Source organism: Falco biarmicus, chromosome 2 (genome assembly GCF_023638135.1).
Source record: "Falco biarmicus isolate bFalBia1 chromosome 2, bFalBia1.pri, whole genome shotgun sequence".
In the NCBI taxonomy this organism is placed as follows: domain Eukaryota; kingdom Metazoa; phylum Chordata; class Aves; order Falconiformes; family Falconidae; genus Falco; species Falco biarmicus.
In genome coordinates this window covers 58,583,147-58,606,522 of record NC_079289.1, presented here as the reverse complement: position 1 = coordinate 58,606,522, position 23,376 = coordinate 58,583,147, and the positions used below count along the sequence as shown (strand labels likewise).

The 23,376-nt window shown below is 39.4% G+C and overlaps 1 protein-coding gene across 3 annotated transcripts in view; it reads left to right on the top strand.

Moving 5' to 3' along the window:
* NALCN (sodium leak channel, non-selective) overlaps nucleotides 1-22,973 on the top strand; it is a 249,642-nt gene extending 226,669 nt beyond the window's left edge. For 2 of the 3 annotated variants that reach the window (XM_056328710.1, XM_056328712.1), the window contains 14 exons: nucleotides 2,665-2,758; nucleotides 3,291-3,397; nucleotides 3,804-3,878; nucleotides 6,757-6,876; nucleotides 7,945-8,013; nucleotides 9,831-9,979; nucleotides 10,694-10,787; nucleotides 11,586-11,718; nucleotides 12,283-12,398; nucleotides 14,981-15,138; nucleotides 15,794-15,944; nucleotides 18,007-18,156; nucleotides 18,863-18,980; nucleotides 20,741-22,973. In XM_056328710.1, the coding sequence (XP_056184685.1) occupies nucleotides 2,665-2,758; nucleotides 3,291-3,397; nucleotides 3,804-3,878; nucleotides 6,757-6,876; nucleotides 7,945-8,013; nucleotides 9,831-9,979; nucleotides 10,694-10,787; nucleotides 11,586-11,718; nucleotides 12,283-12,398; nucleotides 14,981-15,138; nucleotides 15,794-15,944; nucleotides 18,007-18,156; nucleotides 18,863-18,980; nucleotides 20,741-20,934 (1,728 nt within the window). In that variant the 3' untranslated portion in view covers nucleotides 20,935-22,973. Of the gene's footprint in view, nucleotides 1-2,664; nucleotides 2,759-3,290; nucleotides 3,398-3,803; nucleotides 3,879-6,756; nucleotides 6,877-7,944; nucleotides 8,014-9,830; nucleotides 9,980-10,693; nucleotides 10,788-11,585; nucleotides 11,719-12,282; nucleotides 12,399-14,980; nucleotides 15,139-15,793; nucleotides 15,945-18,006; nucleotides 18,157-18,862; nucleotides 18,981-20,400; nucleotides 20,441-20,740 lie in introns of all 3 variants that reach the window. The other variant, XM_056328711.1, reaches the window with a different exon arrangement.
* The last annotated feature ends 403 nt before the right edge of the window (nucleotides 22,974-23,376 follow it).

Sequence of the window (23,376 nt, the reverse complement as noted above, 5' to 3'; positions counted from 1 at the left end):
TTTGAGTTTGAAACATGCAGATGAACAGGGGAAAAATACCCTTAAACATGTGACTCTAACAGATTCATATTTCATTCCCTCCTCCTAGATATGCTGCTTTAAAGGCACAGGACAGACCAAACTCACGTGAAAAGCAAAAGTTTGTTTATGTTCACTGTGATTTAAAATGAGAGGGAACAGGAAAGTTGTGAACATGAGGTTTATAAGGATTGGGAGCACAGGAGATAGCCAAACAATTCATCTTAGCCCAGATTGACCCTTCACAAGCTTCCAGTGTAAATGTGGAAGTCTGAGGTGTAGGGCCTGAATTAGGGTTCCCATTATTTTCAGAAAATTATCTGATTTTTACATTTATCCTTTTGGGGTGATTTTCTCTGCTTGTATGTTTTCCTCGAACTATGACCACGTTTTCAGCTATGAATAAGGTCCTCCCTCAATTCCATGTCTGAATACGGGGAAAGCATTAGTATGAACATCAAAAAAGTTACTCACTAGTAACAGTTCCCTGTAAATTACACTGAACAGGCACATCATGCAATATTTCTATAGAATTTACATAATACTAAAAATACAGTCAGTACAAATTATTTATGTCATCTGGTTAAGCTTTTTCAGCTGTTTCTTAGTAACCCCAGGTAGCTACTGTGGCATGTAATGTTTGGTTTTCATCTCTTTCTTTCTTGAATACTTTTTACTTTTAAAGTGTTTACTATAGGAAAAAGAAAATATCCTCAGATTTTAGTTGAAAAGATGAATATTTTTGTTAATTATGCAGTGGAGGGAAAAAATCTCATCCCAATTAATATTTAAGTAGAGTGAAGAAATGCCCAGGAACTGAAAAAAAAAAAAAGGCCAAGTAAGATAGAGAGAAGACTGTCAACTAGTCCAGAAAGAAGAGGGCAAAATAGTCCACTATGTGAGGTTACGTTACATCATCTTAAAACTAGTTACTTAGCCAAGCTATTGGTGTTTAAAGTAGATGTTGACTTTAGAAAGTTTATGGCTGATACATGGTTACAGTAGTGCCAGGAGTTGTTGAGGAGGGTCAGAGTTGCACAGTTACTGCATAAATATTTTATGTGAGAATGAACAATTTTTAAAAAAAAATCCAAAAATATTTTCAGATATGCTGTAGTATTTCATCGGAGCTGTCGGAGTTGCAGGCATGGAGATGTACTGGGAGGTACCACAGGAGGCTCTGGGCTGAGCCCTCAGGTGTTCCGAGACCAGGACAGTAGCCCAAAGTGTTCCACCACCCCCTGTTTCACAACTTCCACCCATCACTTGTCACAGCTCCCAGGTGTCACGTGTTTGGTCAGCAGTGAAGATGTGATCGACTCAGATATTATCCGAAAGTTTTGAGTCGAAGTCCAAACGCAAACGCAGCTCATCCAGCAGCAGTCCCCCTCGCAGGGCTCTGCTCTTTGGTCCCTTATAATGATCCCGCTGGTGGAAGTGGTAGCGTCTGAGCAACAGAGCAACTTGGCAGCACTATTTCTAAATTTTACAAAAGTCCACATTTTTTGCTACCTTTTGTCTTGTGTGCAGTGAAGGCTCTCTAAGAATATAAACCAGAAGTACTCATTGGGTTGATTGAGTTGCCTTTTAATTTAAACATTTCTAAATGGTGCAGTTTGGGCTTGACATGAGCAATAGGCATCCTTACATCTGTCACTTTGTCCACTTTGTGTTGGAAAGCACCTTCTCCCAGGCTGCCATTTGGACACACAGCTCTGTAAAGAGATTATGTCCAGTGAGAGGGAGGAATCCTGCCATCAGTCACACAGCCAGCCGCAGTTCCAGCATCTACACAAGCCAATGCCAAGGGAAGCCCCAGAGATCACACCAGCCCTTGTCCAGCTCAGTGCGGCTCTGTGCTGGCTGGGGGAGCAGCCGAGTGTCTAGGAGACAAGCTTGTGGCATTTACCTTGAAAAGGTCTCCCTTCTTTTTGTAACTCCAGAGTCCTTCTGTGAGATTTTACAGTTCTCTGAAATGATGAGGACCACATTTTTAAGGTCATTTTAAATAATGCTGAATTCTGTTTGGGGCTTGCTTGTTTCCTCCTGTGTTATGAAAACACATACACACATTACCATCTACCAGCGCCCGTCCAAAGGGTATATCCCTACCTCTCCTTGTGCTTCCTTTGTGGAGAGCTCTTGTCAGTATATAGTATACTATTATTTTATTTTAAATACCCCACCCCCCCCCAAGCAGAAGAGCTGTAGAGAGTGACGGCAGTCTCCTGGAGGGCTTGTTCCCCAAGAAACTGTCACAGCACTGACAAGCCGCAGGATTTTCTGCAGCAAAGTCCAGACAAAATCGACCACTCTTTAAAACAGTGCTTTCCAGCAAATGACGTTCAGTCAAATGGAAGACCTCCTGCAGTGTTTCACTGCCCACACTGGGCTGCTGCTACAAAGAGCAGCAACTGTGCCTGCTGAGTTGAGTCCCAGAAACTCACAGCTAATGTGTCCAGAAATCCTCTTGAGTAACAGCTAATACTTTAGACTCCTTTACCCAAACAGTGTGTTATTTAAAAAGAGTTGCATATGTAACTTTATTTCAGACACCAAAGAGAATGTTGTTTTCATGTTTACAGCATTAAATGTTCTAGCTTTTATATGACAAAAGCTTTGTACACTTCTTTTTTTTTTATTAAGGGGACAGCTTTACTGACTGTAGATCAGAGAAGATGGGAAGATCTGAAAAGCAGACTGAAGATAGCACAACCTCTTCATCTCCCACCTCGTCCGGGTATCAAAGATATTTTGATTTTATTCATGTTGAGCCCTAGTGTTCGTAATTCCCCAGGAGTCTGTGATTCAAATTAAAATTGTAATCGTGAGGCCACTAGGAGGTTGTGCATAAGTTAACGTAGAAACAGGCTCCAACTACAGATCTTTGCATAAGGCTATTAAAATCAACCCCAAAAAAGGTTGTGCTTCGATGATTTTAGGATAAGCCTTAATGAAAAAATGAATTTCTAAATGAAAAATATTTGCAGTTGGCTGTTAATGATATGAATGGAATGTATTAACCTGACAGCAGTTGAATGATGCACTTGCCCTACTAGTACCACAGCCTTCATGCAACACTGGTGTTCAGTATTTGAAATTGTATATTCAGAGGCCCTATTTGATATGGAAAATTGTAACACAAAATTAGAAATGTATTTTGAAACTGGTGAAGGATTATTTTGCCACTAATGATCATGGAAAATATGTCAAGATATAAGGGGCAAATACTACTGTGCATTTTAACTCTCCTCAAATTCTTTCTTTTTCAGATAACGATGGCTTTAGAGCTAAGATGTATGATATAACTCAGCATCCATTTTTTAAGAGAACTATTGCTGTACTTGTTCTGGCTCAGTCTGTGTTGTTATCAGTTAAGGTAATTGTGTTTCTTTTTAAGTGTTTCATTATAGTAGTACAGCATGTGTTGCACACATTTCCTGACATCAATTAATGATCAGTTGAACCATTACTGTGATGAATGTAAGGAAACAGAATTTCTAGATACAGCAATCTCAGTTGGCACAGATCACTGTAGATTAATTGTAAATTGTAGAGCTGAGTCAATTTCTGTCTTTTTGTAGTCTGGTTTGGTATTTTTAATTTCCAGTTAAGCTGTAAATCTGTGAGAGATTAATACACCAGGATGCCACTTCTGTCTTGAGCATATTTTAAAGTGAAGTCTCTTCATTAACAAAACCTGCAAGAAAAGTTAAGGCAATGAAGAGGCATTTATTTCTGTTTAACAGCTACTCTTCTATGAATGGCTTTTGTTTGCATTTCAGTGGGATGCTTCAGATCCAGTGACTGTGCCTTTAGCAACAATGTCTGTTGTTTTCACCTTCATTTTTGTCCTTGAGGTAAAGTAATATATTTTATGATTTCTTGAGACTAGTATGTATATGTTTCATTTTGTCTTTAGGGATATTGTCTCATTTTTCACTATATTTTTTATTTCTGAACATGTACATTTGGGGCTCTCCATGTCACTTGTCTTTAAACATGTGTTGTAGAAAGAAACTTTTGACTTGTTGTAGTCATACTTCTCCACCACCTTGAGCTTTGTGTTCTTTTATATAGGTCCAACTCTGAGCATTTCAGCATGTGTTTTGGTCAGCCTAAATTAACTCGTTTCTTGCAGAACATCTCAGATTAAAGTCACTCCATACAACACAAGGTCTGTGTTGTATCATGGAAGTTCTCCTTGCTCCATTTATATTTTGCTTGGTGTGTTAATCCCCACTGTTCTGTAGCTGTGACATCATCAAACCACTCTCAGTTTTGTTTTGGTTTTTTAAACATCATATTTCATTTTAATACTTTTAAATAACATAAGTCAAATTCCAGTATTGTCTATCTTTTGTTGCACAGATCTAGATCCTATGTGGTAACAGTTCTCTGTCTATGAGAAAATTGTCACCACAATCAATTGTGCAAGGTGTAATTAGCCTGTTTTCATAAGATTGGAATCTAAGGACATAAACACATTTTAAAAGCATTTATTTTTTCATGTGTAAGGATATCCGTACTGTAACAAAGCAGACATTTATGAGGTTAAAGAAGATGCTTCCTCTGTGGTTAGGTTAGTACATAATTGTGTTCCAAGTTTGTAGTTGAGTATTTTTCTTTTCAGTCCCTTTTGAATAGCTGATACTGACCACTATCGGAAACAGGATAGTAGAGTACATTTCCCACTGCTCTAATCCAATATGACAGTTCCCATGTTCCAGTGATAGGTTTCGCCAGCAGTGATGAATAAACAATGAAGTGAATAACTTGTAGCAGCTGTAGCTAGAGTATGTCCATGCTGTTGCTTCTTTTTTCCCTACCCAGGAGAAATCAGTATCTCTTGAGAGACTGAGCAAACACAGAAAAGTTTGATTTGTGTCATACACAGACAGGTTTTAATTTACCTAGTAACTATGTCTTCAGAAATACTTTTTTTCTCTTATACTGCCAGGGGAAACAAATACATCTCTAAAATTTCAAAGGAAGTTTGTTAGAGCCAAGAAAAATTTGTTGACTGTCTCAACAGGCCAGCTATCACGCTGTGAGTGCACACAATTTATGGAGAGATGAAGCAGCTTCCTGCCCAGGATCTTCCCTAATGCAGCATAGTCTGGTTAGTCTGCTATGTACACAGTCTGCTACCTCTAGCAGGCATGGTCCATGAGGAAGGCCAAAGCTTTCTGCAAAGCTAATGGCCCTGTGTCCAGCCTAAGGACTCCCGATTCAGTCTTAAACCTTTACTGCTCACATCAGTATATGTGGTGTAGAAGAATAGGAAGAATTCAGAAAACTTACTAATGATCACAGAATGAAGTGAAATGTGTTTTTTTATTTGCAAGGTGTGGTGTTCAGTTCAAGATTATAGGCATCTGAACTTAGGCGTTTAATTTCTACAGGTGAGGCAGGTGTTTAAGCTGTCAATATGATCAAGGGAGATGTAGGGTGAGTTTCATTTGCCTAAATAACCAAAGGCATCAAAAGCTTTTTAGGGTACCCTAGCTGATCTCCCCTTACCTCCATGAGCTGCTGCAGAAGAGCAGAGGTGTGTGCAGGTCTTGTGTCATCCCTGCCAGCCCCATACATCTCACCTGACTGGATAGGAGTCAAGATACTTTCAGGTACCTCAAATGATAATTAGAGACTCAGACAACGTATTCTTCACTTTGCAGGCAGGCTTCAGAAAAAATTTATAAGGGGAAAAAAAAAATAAACCACCTAACTGGAAAATCAGCCTTTTACCTCAAACTAGTGTCCTTTTATATACAGTTTAGGTTTCAGAAATGTAAAGGATACTGCTAAATGGCAGTGTTGCAAGATGGGATGGAAAAAATTATGTAGTGAAAGCCTGACATTTATAGCCTTTGTATACTAACACTTGACTTGCTTTGAGGTTTAATACGAATTGTGTATGAGAAACTCTCTGGTGGTCCCTCTACATGTATCACCCTACCTCAATATCTGTTAGCCATTGTGACTATTTCTTGCTGATGTCTGTTCTTAAGCTTCCTGTTTCTGCTCCTATTACCTGTATTGGAAATGTCAAGCACTTCAGCTGCTGTCTTTTACCAGGTACATTGTAAAATGTACGGCCTTTACTGTTCTTAGGTTTCTTCTCTTATACACTGCTGAGTACAGATGGTGCTGAGTACAGACTGTTCCTTAAAGCAAGAAATATTTGCAATGTGGGAAAGCTTTATAATTAATTAGAACTATAGGTGCTACAGAACACAATTATATTCTTGAGTTCAAATGTGCTTATGTGATTTTAGCCTGTTTACAGACAGCTAGATAGATAGGATACTACTACCTCTTTCAGCCACGTGTTATTGACAATCATTTTCTAACTTCATTACTTGTTTAACTGTAAGAAAACTTAAGCCCACATTCACCTCAGCAATCTATGCATTAAGCATTCAGTCTGAGGTGGTCAGCTACACCCCTTCCTTCAGTACTTGATGGAGAGAGAGAGAGAGAGACCCTGGTCTTGGTCATTTGTGGTCTTCCAAAAATACCACTTTTCCTTTATCTAAGGAAGCTTAGATGTTCTGGTTAGTCTAGCAGCCTAACCTGTCTATGTGGGAACACTTAGCTGACATGAAACCTGCCCTTGGTTGTTTGAAACTATTTCGTAAGATTAATTCAATCGAACATTTTAGAGAATGGAAGAGGTTTGTATAGCAAGAAATAACCATTTCTTCAGTGCACCTGAGAAATTGCTGTTATCTGTAGGTCACAATGAAGATTATTGCCATGTCACCTTCTGGCTTCTGGCAAAGCAGAAGAAATCGGTACGATCTCTTGGTGACATCTCTTGGAGTTATATGGGTGATACTTCACTTTGCCTTACTGGTAAGATTTATAAAACGCAGTTCCAGTGATTTAGCTTGATTTTTTCTGTTAAGCAGCAGCAACAGGATTGCTTCTATACACCCAGATAAACCCTCGGGAGTTTAATAAGGCTGAAATATGGATGAAATAAATTAAGTTTGATGCTAAGAAGAAGGAATTGTTGTCTTGGGCAACGATGAAGTACAAAACTTGTCTTACTGACTTGAGGTAGAGGTGGTAAATGTGTAGAAAAATGAAGTCTTTAGGGAGGATGTGAGTGAAGAAAGGATGGAATCTGAAGACACTGAGAGCTCCTGCCCACAGAAGTCTCATGAACGTCAAGAAAGAAAGAGGCAATGCACAGTATGCAGACAGGAGCAGTGGGCTGGAAGAAGGCATAGTTGCAAAACTGCTGAACAATACAATCTGTCCCAAACACAGAAGCAATTCTGGAGCTCTGGTTTTGATAAAGGGACAATGTTTAATCCAAGAAGGTGTGGAGGAGAGGGGATGGAGATCTACTCTCCCTCCATCCCACTCCAGATTTATCAATTTGGCTACCCCCTGGTTCCCTTATATACAAGGGAAGGAGAGGGGATAGCTGAGACTTGTGATCAATCACAAGTTGTTGAAGCCACAACCCTATAATGGCTGTGCAGGCTTCTCTTTTGTCTGCCGGCAAGCTCTGTTTGGAGGAAAACCTGTCTTGTGTGACTAGTCATTTTGCCCTGACATTCACAGTTTGCTTCCTGCTGCGGAGTAGCTGGGAAGGCCTGGGGAGTTTCTGTAAGCCAGCAGCTGTCTAGACAAGTAGACTGGGGCTGCTGGACATGATTACAGCCCAGTTAATAGAGGATTGAAGAGTTTTTGAAATGATGTGTGGAGAGGTTGAATTAGTATTTTTGAAGCGGTGGAACATCTTCTATTAGTTTCTTACTGCTCCACTTACTGAAGTATTAGTGCTACTAGTTTATGATTTCTCTTATTTCATATAGCAACTGCCCTACATTATTAAAAGACCAATTATCATGATCTTTCCATGAGATCCCTGGGAGACAATGTATTAAGTCTTCTGTGTTTCTGTTCCAGAATGCATACACTTACATGATGGGGGCATGCGTAATTGTCTTCAGGTTTTTCTCAATTTGTGGGAAGCATGTAAGTATAAATTAGGAACTACAACTATTGCAGTGCTCATGTATGGATTAAAGGACTAGATACTACGTGTTTCTAGTGCACATTCTGTAAGGCTCTATTTTATATGCAAGGAAAAAAAAGGACACTTCAAGCAGCACTCTCCAATTTTACACTCTGTCTTTAAAATGTCAGGATTTTAGCTGTATTATATAATAGCATTATATTATGGTTACTGGAAAAGCTGCAATTTTTGCAACAACAAAAAAAAGTACAACTGCATCGCAATGCCATGTAGTTTTTTAAAAATGCTCTCTCAAACTCTGAACATAACATTGTGATACTTTCAGTACTTGCCATTTCAGTGTGGTCTGATGTGCATTATATTTATTTATTTTCTCTGCAAGACTAGTGGAGTGGTAGTTGATGCCCTCATCTTGTTATGATAGTACTGTCTTATAGAAGTTTCTCCCTCCACAGTACAGGTCTGTGTCTTGTATCTCTATAATGTACATCTTATCACAGTAAAAGATTTATGTTCAATTTTAAAAATATATTGGGCTAAGATAGTCTTCTGGAAACACTGGCATGGCAACAGAGTAATTCACTTCCAAAGTTTACATTTGTTCTGTGTTTGGAATCACTCTGATGTAATTAGAGTAGGCTGGCAGAATAAGCATAGGCAGAGAACAAACACATTTGTTTAACAAGTGGTGACACTCTGCATCCTCTTGCTGTAGAACATCTTAGACTATCCAAACATTTTCTGTGAAGTCTAGCATGTTAAAGTAAATGTGATGAAAAGACTGCTGTACTAGGTTGCCAGGGTTAAGCACAGCAACTTAGAGGGTTTGTGCAGTAAAAATAAAAAGTCTTCCTTCAGTCAAACTACACAGAGCCTGTAGAGCCTTGAAAGTCAGATAAAAATTCCTTGCTTCTCCTATGCAGCCAGACCAAGTGATTGCCTTCAATGCTTTCTGATTGATTCTAAAGTTTTTTCAAGGTTTTAACCTAGTCGTTTGTGCTTTCATGTTAGGAATTGTATCAGTTTCACTAATTTATCTGTTGTGATGCAATATGATGACTAAAAGTCAGCATGACTTACCAGTTTGTCATGATTCTAATGAAAGCTGCTATCCTCAGTCCCATTAAAGAGAATTTTCCGTAGCATCCAAGGTGGCTGAGGGTGTTAGGACAATCTAGGGTGGTAACTTTTATCAAGAGTGAAATGTACAATATGCATGCATGGGAAAGTGAAATCTAATGTCAAGGCCTACACCCTATGTAATTTCCAAAATTATGCTCTCTTCTTAAGCCAAATTGTGTGAGAAATTACTAGTTTGATCAAGCTGTGCTGATCTTGAGGAAATCCCCTTCTCTCTACATCAACCCATTCCTTTTGGTAGGCTGCAGTATCTGTGATTTCCACCTAACAGTTGTCATCACTTTAAGATAAGCCCAAAGTAGTTTACTGCACCACTGCTCATGCAATGCTAATTTTGATACTTCTGCAGTATACTGATCCTAGAATATTATAATTAAGCTTGTTCTGTATTATTGCTATGTTATCCTACATCTACTCTTTGAGGAGCAACATCTTGACCTTGTAAATTAGGCAGATGCGCGGATCTCTTTAACAAGTAAAAAGCACACTGAATTTCAGAGGAAGGCGCAAAATGTTTAGTTCAAATCAGAATCAAAATGTACCATTTCACTGGGGTCATCCATTAACGTACATGTGTAAAGAATTTGTTGTCAAAATGGCAAGTGCAATAACTCCCTTTTCCCTTTTATCTCTGGTTTCCTGAATGGCATCATGGATTGCTTTTTCTCTGTGACAGGTGACACTAAAAATGCTACTCCTGACTGTGGTTGTCAGCATGTACAAGAGCTTCTTCATCATAGTGGGAATGTTCTTACTGCTTCTTTGTTATGCTTTTGCTGGAGTGGTTTTATTTGGTACAGTGAAATACGGGGAGAACATTAACAGGTACAGTATGTACTTACTACCTTATGGGGATGTTCTTTAAACAGCCTGAAAAAATCACATTCTGCTAGAGAGAAATTTATCCATGGTAAAAACCAGACAAGTCCCCAGGTCTAGCTGAAGAACTCTAAAACAGAATTTCTGATAGCAGACACCAAGCTGTCTTTCCAGCCCTTGTGCACTGGACCAATAACAGCCAATCCAGCCCAGAGCAGACTGAGAGCTGTTCTCCATCATGCCAGCTGGAATATGTTTCAAAGCAGTGCTGCTCTAGCCATAAGCTGCTGAAACACAGTGCACATACTACACCTTAATGGCATCACCCAGAAACATGATCTGTATCCAGGCTGATGCAGAGAGGGGACAGTCCTGTGAACTTGCTGTTAACTGGAGATTTCCCAATCAGTAGCATCATCAGGCTTCAGGAAGAGAATGGAGACAGGAGATAGGATCTGGCCTTGAGTGTGTTTTAGCTCTGATAAAATGAGTCAAAATACTCAGACCTATGTCTGAGCTGAAGTTCAGTTATTGTATCTTAAGTCACAAAATAAGTAATTCAGTGAGCTCATTCAAAAAGTACTGTAACTATTTTTAGTTTAAAATAGTAGAACAGTAGAAAATTGAAATTATTTGCATTTATTCTTGCCAGCATTTTAGTTCTGGGGTGTGAAATGATCTCTCCCTTTACCTCTCTCTCTCTCTCTCTCTCTCTAACAGACATGCAAATTTTTCATCAGCTGGCAAGGCTATTACTGTGCTCTTCAGAATAGTTACTGGAGAAGACTGGAACAAAATTATGCATGACTGCATGGTAAATACAATGCTGCCAGAGATAACATAGGCAAGAAGCAGGAGACACCCTTAAAGTGTTTCTGGTATCATAGCTTTGTACAAGGAATGTTGTGATGGCCTTTCTCTCTTCAAGAGTGTTGTGATGGCCTTTCTCTCTTCAAGAGATAACCTCCGAATAGGACACACAGATTGCAGTTCCAGTCACACACTCACTGTACTATTTTGTGGAGCTAGGCTATTACATGATATTAAAACAAAAATAAAAAGTTGTTTCCAAAATCAGAAGTGCAGTAACTTGCTTTCTCACTGTTACCTCTGCTTGGACTGGGGCAAGGTGACTTTTTACATTAACTTTGTCTTTCACGCCTGCACTCTGGCTCATTCCGTGTGAATGGTAGTCTTGATGACCTCAACATTTGTCCTTGAATCATCCTATTTTTCCCAAGTAAATTTCCATCTGTGGTTTCCATTGCAATGAAAATCATATTCCCTTCCTTTTTGAAATTAATGGGCAGGGAAGTTTTTTGAAAACCACATTTCAGCACAACAGGTTGTTTCCTTACAGTGGCATAATGCACAGTGTGCCTTGTGTGTGGTAGTGAGGCCCACACCTAGGCCTTTTTTGTCATGCTTCTGTCTGGTTTCTGATTACTAACCACTAAAGGAACAACAAAAACCTGCCCACGATAATGCCTACAGTATTATTCCCTAATTGGGAAACTTTAAAGAAATTACAGTTATAAATACTGTATTGATTGCATAGAAATTAAGAATCTTTCTTTATGATTGAATGACTTGGTTTTCTTTTGTTTTGAAGGTTCAGCCTCCATTTTGTACGCCAGATAACAGCACCTACTGGAAAACAGACTGTGGAAATTATGCTGGTGCTCTTATGTATTTCTGTTCATTTTATGTCATCATTGCATACATCATGCTAAATTTGCTTGTTGGTAAGTGAAACTATACATTAAGAAAAAAAAGGTCCACCTTAGCATGTAGTATGTTAGATGTGAGTGTTGTGATATCCAGGCATGAGGTAACCTCGTACCTTTACTGTTACCTTATATGTATATGATGATTTTGATACTTCTCTGGCAGGGTGTATGCTAAAACAGAAATTTTGGGAATGAAAGTTTTTTGAACAAAGAGATGTGTTGCATTTTTATAGTTACCCTAAGAAATACTGTTTTTCTGAGCTTTTCCTTCCTCCAGTTAACATTTTTCCAACATCACTGGAATTCACCTAATTGACCTTAGAGGATAGTAGATTAGGCATCTCACCAGCATTTAAGATACAGCTTTTTAAAAGTGAGCACAATGAATATTGATGTAGCATGACTATATTACCCATACATAGTTTTTGTCTAAACATACAGCTAAAGGCATTGATTAATATGAAGTTTGCACAACAGAATTCATATTCTGTTGAAATCCATTGTTACTTATAGGTGTTAACCAGTTAGAATGTAACTACCAGCTTTCTTTATAGTGTATTTTGGTTTTGTGGTTTTCAGCTATCATTGTGGAGAATTTCTCATTGTTTTACTCAACTGAAGAAGACCAACTTTTAAGCTATAATGATCTTAGGCATTTTCAAATTATATGGAACATGGTTGATGACAAAAGAGAGGTAAGAAAGTTGATAATGAACACAGAAATCCAGTAAGTTTACATTTTTCCTAAATTACACATATGGGGAAAACAAAGTATGCTGACAAGGCTCACTGAGCAGTTACTGTTCAAGTTCTAAATGTTCAGCAAGCACGATCTAACATTGTTCATGGCCCTTAGGTACTAACCTGTATTCTTTACTCCTGTGAAGTACTTATAATAGTAAATTTAAAAACAAATGTAGATATTGATGGGATCAATAAATAGCATCTTTCTGCCTGGTCTCCTGAGAGTTGTTCCCTTGGAAGTCTACAGACTCACATCCATTTATGTGTTTGATCTTCAGAAGAGCTTTGCTGAGATTTCAGCACTGTCTCCTGTAAGATGCTCATAGAGAACCCAATGAAGTATGGGCTGGATGAGAAGATGATGAAGTGACTGAAAACTAGCTGAATGGCCAGGTCCAGAGGGTGATGATCAGCAGCACAGGTTCTAGTTGGAGGCCAGAAACTAGTCATGTACCCCAGTGGTCAATACTGAGTCCAGTCCTGTTCAACATCTTCATTCGTGCTCTGGATGATGGGGTAGAGTGCGCCCCCAACAAGTTTGCAGATGACACCAAACTGGGAGGAGTGGCTGATACGCCAGAGGGTCATGATGCCATCCAGATGGATCATTTAGGTGCATTTAGACTGGAGAAATGGGATGACAGGATCCTTGTGATTCAGCGAGGGGAGGTGCAAAGCCCTGCACCTACGGAAGAACAGCCCCAGGCATAAAGTACATGCTGCAGGCTGACCAGCTGGAAAACAGCTTGCCAGGAAATAACCTAGGGGTCCTGGTGGACACCAAGTTGAACATGAGCCAGCGGTGCCCTTGTGGCAAAGAGGGCTAATGGTATCCTGGGCTGCATTAGGCAAAGGGTTGCCAGCAGGCCAAGAGGGAGGATCTTTCCCCTATACTTGGCACTGGTGAGGGCACACCTGTAGTCCTGGGTCCAGCTCTGGACTTCTCTGCAACAGAGGTCTAGACATACTGGAAAGAGTCCAGCAAAGGGACACAAAGATGATGAAGGGATTAGAGCATGCCTTTTATGAGAAAAGGCTGAGAGAGCTGACACTGTTCAGCCTGGAAAAGAGAAGCCTCAGGGGGGATCTCATCAGTGTACGTGAATAACTGAAGGGAGGATGCAAAGAATATGCATGTAGAGGAATGAAGCTGAGTTAGTTAATATTGACAACATACAGCTGTGGGCTGGCTTGGGGGAAGTGGGTTGGCTGATGTCGATAAGGTGCAGCTGTGGCTGGTTCTGTTAAGTGGTTGGGCAGCCGATGAAGAGAGAGCAGCCAAGGAAGAGAGAGGAGGAAGAAGCAGAGAGAAGAGCACAGCACGCATGCATGTACGTACAAATGAACGAGATGGTGAAAGACCTTGTTGCAGCCAGCTAGTTTGGAGAGTGCTGCAACAGATGGAGCCAGGTTCTCTTCGGTGGTGCCCAGTGGACAGGACCAGAGGCAGTGGGCACAAGCTGAAACTCAGAAGGTTCCCTCTGAACATCAGGAAACACTTTTTCTGTGGGAGGGTGACTGAGCACTGGTGCGGGTGGCCCACAGAGGCTGTAGAGTCCCCATCCTTAGAGATACTCAAAAGCCATCTGGACATGGTCCTGGGAAACTGCCTTTAGGAGGCCCAGCTTAAGCAGAGGTGTCAGACCAGGTGGCCTCTGGAGATCCCTTCCAACCTCAACCATTCTGTGATTTTGGGATAAGAATTGCATCTGGGAGACTAAGCTGTTCAGATGCCCACACAACTTAAATCATCATCTGAATGATTCATGACATCACTAAGACTTGAACATAAGCAACGTTATGATGAAAGAAGTTGGTTGCTTGTAGCTGGCACATGGCTTTGCTGGAGATGGAAGCCAGTCTGTACTGCTGGAGATGGAGAGTTCTGCATCCATTGTGCCCAGCACCGACAGTTTTTCTCTCTGATGTGGAACAACACACTACAGCGAAAGTACTTCCACTCAGGCTCATTTAGCAGAACAAAACACTTGGAAGAGTGTCAATACCACTGTTTCAAGGAAAAATACTTTCAGTCCTAATTTTTAGAAGCAGATCAAAATTGTTGTCACAAAAAGTGCAACATGTGCTAGGTTGAGCAGAAGACCTTTGAAAAGCCAATAAACTCCCAACATTCTCCTGTCTAAAAATGCACAGTGAAGGGGACAGGTTGAATGTTTAAATTGCAGTTTAATCTCAGTTTTTTTCAAAGGCGGCTCTTTGGGCATATGATTCTAATTACAGATTAATGCAAATGGAGAAATTAAATCCCCAAGCAATTTTGAAAATTTCTGGCAAAATTAACAGCACAGATTCTTATTGTGTATCAGTTAAATAACAGCAGACTTCCATGAATGTGCTGAAGAGCTGGCTGCATGCATATATTCTTCAGCAATGTATTCACAGTGACTTAAATAGGCCAGGATTTGAAACAGAGTCTTTAGAGAAATAGCATTTCTCACAGCGATCAGCCTGAATGTCTGAGCTGGTTGTTAGGTCAGTAATAATTTACCACCTATTATGCAATTTTACACAGGGAGTAATCCCTACCTTCCGAGTGAAATTTCTGCTGAGGCTTTTGCGAGGCAGGCTGGAGGTGGATCTTGACAAGGACAAGCTGCTGTTCAAGCACATGTGCTACGAAATGGAGCGGCTCCATAATGGTGGTGATGTCACTTTCCATGACGTGCTCAGGTACTCTGATATTTTCTCTAAATTTGTAGAAGGGGTATATTGACCTGTTTTTCTCTCCAGGCTAACAGGTATTTATTAGGCTTGGGAAAAGGCAAGGCTGGTAGCCATAGAGATACTGCCATTTTAAATGTAACACAAATATTAGATTTCCCTTTTTTCCTTGCAAATATTAGTGATGGAAAATGCAGGTCCTAGGGAATCAGCTCTGAGTAATTTTAAAATTTTCATTTGTCATAAACAGAAAACACATGTTGTTCTTGTATCCCAAGTTATGAAATACTGTCCCCACACATGTAGCGACATGACAGTAAATCTGACTAGAAATAAAATAGAAGTGGGAACATTATGCAAGTGTAAACTGGGGGGGCGGGATGACAGGGGGACACCAAACTAAGCCACTACATATGCCCTGGCTGCTTACAGTTCAGAAGCTTATCTTTGTTGGACGGCTGGATGTAGGTGATAAGATCTTAATTTGAGCACTGCATGTCTCTTCTAGAATCATCTCATCATTTTTTTAGCTTCAAATGAGAATTTATTACACACACCTGAATTATGTATTCTTGCATTAAGCTCTTCAGTATGAGCTTTGATTTTCTGAATTAAAATGTAAGTTCACCAGCATTTAAAAAAAAAAAATATCTGTTTCTTCCAGCATGCTTTCATATAGGTCTGTTGATATCAGAAAAAGTCTTCAACTGGAAGAGCTGCTTGCTAGGGAGCAACTGGAATATACCATAGAAGAGGAGGTGGCTAAACAGACCATACGCATGTGGCTAAAGAAGTGCTTAAAGCGAATCAGAGCAGTAAGTAAAGCTAAAACAGGATCGAAATAGTTGTAGAAATTGAACTGTTCAAAAGTGCTGGAATTTGCTGTCACTAGTCTTCATTTACTCTGGAGTCACAATAATATTTATGTAAAGAAGTACGTAGCAGCTGCTAATTCAGAAAAAAAAATATGTTACAGCTCAATTGAAAGTGCTACAAAAATAAGCATCTTTTGAAGGCAAAAGCTGTCTTCCTGCCAAAATTTATGTCTTTTTAATACAGCAGTAAGGCACATGTGCAGAGACCAAAGTCAAAGGAATAAAGAAAAAACAATGTAATCTGGTGAAACCTCACAGGCCTAATCCTTCCTCTCAGAATCTAATTGTGTAATTTCTTTGCCTCTGGTGGCAGAAGATACCATGATCAGTCACCAGCAGATGACTCTTCAAATTGAACTCATATCAAAATACGTTGTTTAAGTGACCATTACAGTAACTGTGTGTGCAAATGAGCAGCGTGTACATGCGAATCAGGTATATGAACCATGGCACACAGTAGCTGTGCCTATGTCAGTAAATTAAGTAGGGCCAAGGCATCAGGTCAGGACTCAGATGGGGTCACTCATACTCATTAGCATATTGCTCAGTATAGTTCTGGCCAGTGCATATTCATACTCTCCCATACCACTACCATAGGAGCATCACTGCCCTCCAGGCATAGGTCCGGGTGGAGACTGCTCCCAGCAGGCAGCGGTTGGAGCGGTCTTGTGCAGTAGAGGGAAGATTGGCCAGATTATACAAATCCTGGCCTGTCACTTGGCTTCAGCACGGCAGAAAACCCGTCTTTTTAATTTACTAGTACAGACCTAGCTAGTACTTCTGTATTGTGTTTACGCAATGCTTCTGATAGTCAGAAATATTTTTGCCTTTGCTCAGCCATAGCTACAATCAGGTTTTGGACTGACTCTCCTCTTATCTTCCAAAAAACACTCTTCCTTTATATAAAAAGTCACAACCTGGTTGCATTGATGACTGATTTTTCAGTTACTGTAAGGCTGAGCCCATGTCTTGATGCATATACTTTTTATTTTTTTAAAAGCTTACTTCATGTGAGTGGAGGTTTTCCATAGAGATCTGTGATCATGGGATCTGGCTTTTTCTGCTTGTAAATTTATAAAAAAAGGTAACCGGACAATTTGAATGTAATGTACATTCCAGCTGAAACGTCAATGTTCAAGGCATATTCAGATAGATAGTTTCATTTTGATCTCATCTCTGTAATAATAATGGCATGAAATTAAATCTTACTCTCAGTTCTGGGTTTTTTTAACTCTGTTGTTCATTTCATTATGATGTTGAATTACACTATGTTAAAGTAAATACAGTATTCATTTCACTCTAATAATATGGTTCAGATCATTTCACATTATATGAACCTTTTATAAACTGAATGTAATTATAGAAGTTAATATATATTTTCAAATTCTCTTGTTAGTCTCTAAGTCTCTCTAGAGGGAGCATGTGAAAACTACCCAGGAAAGTGAAACCCTTCCTAAGGGCTGTTTATTTTAATTTAAAAGCAAATTAGATTGTAAGATCATAATGGCAGTGGTTTTGTTTTTCTATTTGTACTGTAAATCTATGCTTAGTCACAAGGTTTCCGCTACTGTTTTATTCAATCTTATTGGCAGCCTGTTCCAAAGTCCATGAAAGAAATCAGATTTTTTTCATTGCCTTCATGTAATTCTTAGTGAGTCTCTACCAGTTTCCTTGTTTCTTTTTCTTTGCAAGAACTTTTAGCACATAAATTAAAAAATGTATGTTTTCAAACTCTAGGTTTAAACCAATAATTGAGCGACTTGCCTTCCACTTAATATAGTTTATAAGTTTCATCCTCTGTTCCCTACGTAAAGGTTAGACATACGCTGGAAGTCACTTCATTTAAATAGCAACCATCTGATACACGTGGCTTTATCGATGCACCTGGTATGCACATCTGGCGCTCACTGTTTTGTTAAATATTTAGAAGGCTTAAAAAAAAATCAAACACTGTGACACACCAATGAGAACATTTTTGTTGTCACATATTGTACCTTGATAGAAACAACAGCAGTCATGCAGCATTATCCATAGTCTACGAGAGAGTCAACAGCAGGAGTTGAGCCGGTTTCTGAATCCTCCCAGCATTGAGACAACACAGCCAAGCGAAGATATGAATGCTCTTAATCAGGATAATAGTGCACAGCCAGAGGTATGGTAACCAGAAGATCACCAGCTACTCAGAACAAATTCAGAAAACTTACATGTTTCTTACTTTTTTAAAAAAAAAAAAATCATTTTAACTAGAAAAGTTGGTAGTACTGTCTTGTTTTGCCTCATTCTTTGCCTTTAGATGTAAAGGCAAGATGGTCTAAGGCAGTAATTCCCCAGCTTAGTTCACTGTCTTGCTAGCACCATAAAGGGCAAACTCAGCTGTACGACTCCGGCAGCACCAACTTTCAGCTCTAGCATGAGCTGTGTACAGGCTCAGGGATGTGAGGCTTTCCTGTTCAAGCATTCTGAAGACGTGTTTACACTGAGTAATAACATTGGGCACGATGGGTCCTCTGAGTAGGAGTCCTGGGCTCTTCCAGGGTAGGGAATGACGAAGGTACAACGTAAGGACTCCACTGCAGAAGGCTGAGAATTTTGTACCCTTCAGTGACTCTGTGTAACTGAATTGAGCCTGAATGTTCGTTTTATTTTTTTCCTATTAGTAGTAGTTTTCTGGGGCAGTAAAGAATAGAAGCCATGCTGCCTTAACAAATGGCATTATGTTTTGTTTGCATTTTGTATAAAGCTTGGAAATATTGTATAAAGCTTGGAATTCTTGGAAAAAAGAATAGAAAGATAACCCTTCTTAGGATTATCCCCATGCAATGGAGAACTATGACTGAGATTCTTTTTTCTATGTTCAGACAAGTAGCCAGCAGCAGCTACTAAGCCCAACACTTTCTGACAGAGGTGGCTATCGACAAGACTCTGCAGATGCTGGGAAACCTCAGCGGAAATTTGGACAATGGCGTTTGCCATCAGGTAAGTGAAAAATGTTTATCAGTAGAGTCCCCATATACCAAATCACTGCTGTACAGTAACAAGACCATGAGAGGCTTTGTAATGCACAGTTCTGCCTGCTGCCTGCTGCCTGCTGCCTGCTGCTTGCACCCACATCAAGTGTTTTCTACCCTCATGCATGATAAAATACAGCAGTCTCTCCCCTCCCACCCAATTCTGAAAGTCTGGAAGATGGGCTCAAGCATTGCCATATGCAGATGTTTGGGGTTTTTTTTACTTTTTTATACATTTACTCAGGATCTTTGGATTAGGAACTGTACTATCCCGTATTTTGGGATAGTGTCTTGTGCATTTAAAGTTCTCTCTTATCATATAAAGCACATTGGAAGTGAATGAAGTTTTTCCTAACAACAGTAATAACTTCTGAGTGGCTTGTCTTGCCTAAGCATACCAAGCCTATGACTTACACCTTAACACTATAATAATAATTTTTTTTATCTTCACTTCAGCCAGGAATTGCCAGGTACAGTTTCCCATTTATTTTCTCAGAAACAGGAAACATCCTCAAGTTATTCTAGGAACAACAGTCCATGACAAAAGAAAGGCTAGACTATACTTAGAGTTATATATATATGTAGGAGGGTGGGAGAGGTGCATAGGTACAGTCTGAGGCCTTAGTCCTTATCTCAAGAGCACTCTCCGCCACCTGAAATATTCTGTAATAAAGTGCATATTGATCTCTGCTGCCTGCCACACTCGTGACCAGCATGTTAGGTGTGTACACATCAACCTGCTTTCAGCTGTCATCAGTCAGTCCTATTCCAAGTCAGAGTGCTGCATTAAAAGGCTGCCACTGTTCAGACCCTAATCATATCTAAGTGGAAGTAGAAGAGATGCTTATGCTACGAGTGCCATTAACCCTGCTTTTGTGACTAGAGTACTTGTCCAAGAAATGGGACAGCTTAAGAGAGAGCTTTCAATCCATGTTTTCTACTTAAATGTCACTGAGCAGCAAAGATCAACATTTTGTTGGAACAGAGAGAAAAAGAGGGAGCATGCTAAGAAGGGATTGTACTACTGTAGCCAACTGGATAGGTTTGTCATGTGAGAAGGAGTTCAGGGTTCCCTTAGCACTTGATCTTGCCCATGTCAACCTTGAACGTTCCTCAGTGGACGGTCTCAGAAAAGGAGAGTCACCTCCATGCACAGTACAGCCCGGCAGATGATAAGAATTCTGCCTCCAATCCAACAAAGACATGTATTTAAGATCATAAGCAGCATCAAGATAAATTGTAGTACTTATATGCTTACACATTTATTTTAGTACTTTCCTAAAGCCATACCAACACCTTGTACTGGCTTCCAGCCCTAGGCCACACTAAATACCACTTTCTAGGTGTAGCTACCACCCCTAAATGCACTTTTCCCTCCCTTTCTCCAGCAGTTACCAGTTTCATCATTTTGCCAGCAGGACAATGCATGTAAGTACTGCCTAAACCATTTAGGTTGCAGTTAACCAGGTAAGAAGAGATCTGTTGCATCAGTTCATCCCAGTAGAATGAAATGAGGCACCGCTTAGTTAAACTGCTCTACCAGCAGATTAGTGAGAGCAGTGTCAACAGTTGGAGCTGAAAAAAACCTCATTGAAACAGAGCCCTGTTCTTTCTGCACTAAATCATTTTAAAGCTGCCCCAGTCCAGCCAGTTCTGTATACCTGAATTCTAACCAAAAATGTTCAAGTAGGTCTACTCTAATACAGCACTTTCTGTTTGATTTCATAGCCCCCAAACCAATAAGCCATTCAGTGTCTTCAGTCAACCTCCGCTTTGGTGGGCGCTCAACTATGAAATCCGTTGCATGCAAAATGAATCCCATGTCTGATGCTGCTTCTTGTGGATCCGAAGTCAAGAAATGGTGGACAAGGCAATTAACTGTGGAGAGTGATGAGAGTGGAGAGGACCTTCTTGATATCTGAGAAAAATTTAAGTCATACTACAACAACAACCACTTCAAGTACAAACTACTTTTCTATGTTTAGAATTGAAGATGCTGTGTGATGTACAATTTCTTTGAAGTCAATGTCATAAATTTTTTCAGATGCTTATCTTTCTGCCATATGAAGCATAGCACACATTTACTAACTGTACTCCAAGAAACCTGTATACAATAGCAGTACTAACAAAACCAGAGAGAATATATTACCTTTAGCAGACAGAGCATTTAAAGATTTCAGATGTTCTGTAGCTACATAATGAAAATGTATTTTGATACACATACCTCTGTGTTTTTCTTCAACCTATACCATACTTTGAAGTGGGAACACTTTACAGGTGTAATGTATTTCTTCTTTTTGTGTTTTCCCTCAGTTCTTATTTAGTAACATTTCTTTAGAAAGATTTTATTATTCACAAATGACCTGAAGAGGTCAGCACTGACTTCATGTTCAAGGAAATTATTTTTACAAAGTACAGATTCTGAATTACAATTCCAAGCTTTTTCTGGACCTTTTTTAAAATACGCAAGATACAGGATAACTCATTTTAAAATCAGAAGGTGAAGGATTGGCTTTTAAAATGTAAATATCTTTGGGTTTTGGTTAATTATGCAAAGAGCTTGATTTTCATAGAGAAAAGGGGGGGGGGGGGGAGAAAAAAAAAGACATGAAAACTGTGCATTTATGATTCCAGCAAAAGACCTCCATGTGAAAAACATGGTTCATGCTTCATTTTCAGACTAGACTGGTTACATATATGTATGGTGTCATTATTCTCTTAATTGGGTCCCACTTTCTTGCATAGTCATAAGATAACTTTCTTCTTGTCTGTGTGATAAAAATTAGCATGTTGGGGGTTCTAATTACAGAGTAGTATTGTATGGCTTTTAAAATACAGTTCAGTTTTGCCTGTACAGGTAGAAGTGAATTTTACTTACCCGTGTTACTACTCATGCTATAGCCCTGCGAAGCTAAGGTATGACACTGTACTGTGGTTAAGTACCTTTGCCCCTTTTATCCCGATGCGTAATATTTTTACATGTTAGCCTTCTGTTATTTTATGAAGCACCAGTAGTGCTGTATTATTGCTGGTGAAAAGCAGCTGTCCCTTTCATAAATGTTTTTTCCAGTAAAAGGCCAATGCTATACGGATATGGAGGTAGAGAAGAAAAGCCACAAAATGCAGCAAAGTTTGTCAGTTTCAGAACTTAAGCCTGTCTAAAAAAATGTGGGGTAAAAATGTACCCTTCCCTCAGGGAAGAAATAAGAGGTTGCAGATTTTGTAGCTAACCGACTGGGTTTTTTAGCATAGCTGGGACCTTTCTGTCACCATTGTTTCCTATGGAAATTATTGGTTGCTCTAACATGGCCTGATGTGAGATCTTGTAAGAGGCTCACAGTTAATATACATCATCACTTAAAAAATATATCCTTTAAAAAGCAAGAAAAAGCTAGTGCTTTGCAATGTTTTCTGGCCAAAATATTAATGAGGAGCGGTCAGAATACAGCATTGTTTTTACAGATACCTTCACCATAAATGCAAAATTAATTTGGGCCATAAAATACAGTTTTCTTGGCATCTATCAATGTTTTTTCCTTGTGTATGGTTGAACCTGGTTTAGGGCTTTTTTGAAAATAATCATATTGAACACATCTGTATTTTGTGGTTTCTTTATGTGTTTTGGTATATATTTAAGTTTAAATCTGGTCTACTGTAACTCTATAGTAACAGAACATGTGCATTCTCTTGTTTATGAGATGAACCATCAACAAAACTTCATATGAAAGTCCATTCTTTGGGGTTCTGTTTTGTGCTTGTTTAAGTTGAGCTTTTGTATATATGACAGAAAGAGAAATATTTGATTTATAAAGGATAGTATCTTTAAAAGTTCAATAATACATTGAACTGCAGATCTTTCTGAATCATTGTTGCTGCAAATCTTCTTTTTAAAAAATCTGGCAAACATTTTTTCCTTGCCTTACAGTACTCTGTCAATAAAAGTGAGTTGCTTTAAGCAATATTCCTCCCTCTGGTTTTCCTTCTGACTGTGTCTGCTGTATCTGGCCCGTCTCTGATATTGCTGCATAGTGGCTAGGTATGTGGTTTGTACAGGCTTATTTCAAGACATGCTTTCACACTCTTCTAATTTGTTTTTTGGTGAGAAGTCCAGCAAATTACCTCATCAGTACTGCCACGAGGGGGTCTCATTCAAAAAATGGGACTAAATAGGACTGTTCATTATTTATTTTTCGAGATCTCTGGACCATCTAATCTGACTGGGAAGCTGGCTCTAGGAAAGCAATGTTCACCTGTTCCTTTGCCCATTTTACCTTTTCAGGTACAGGAAGTGAAATGGAGTTACAAAGATGTGACAAGAATACGTGCTAGAGCACCCGGGCAACTAGGTTAAGGTGAAAAACTCC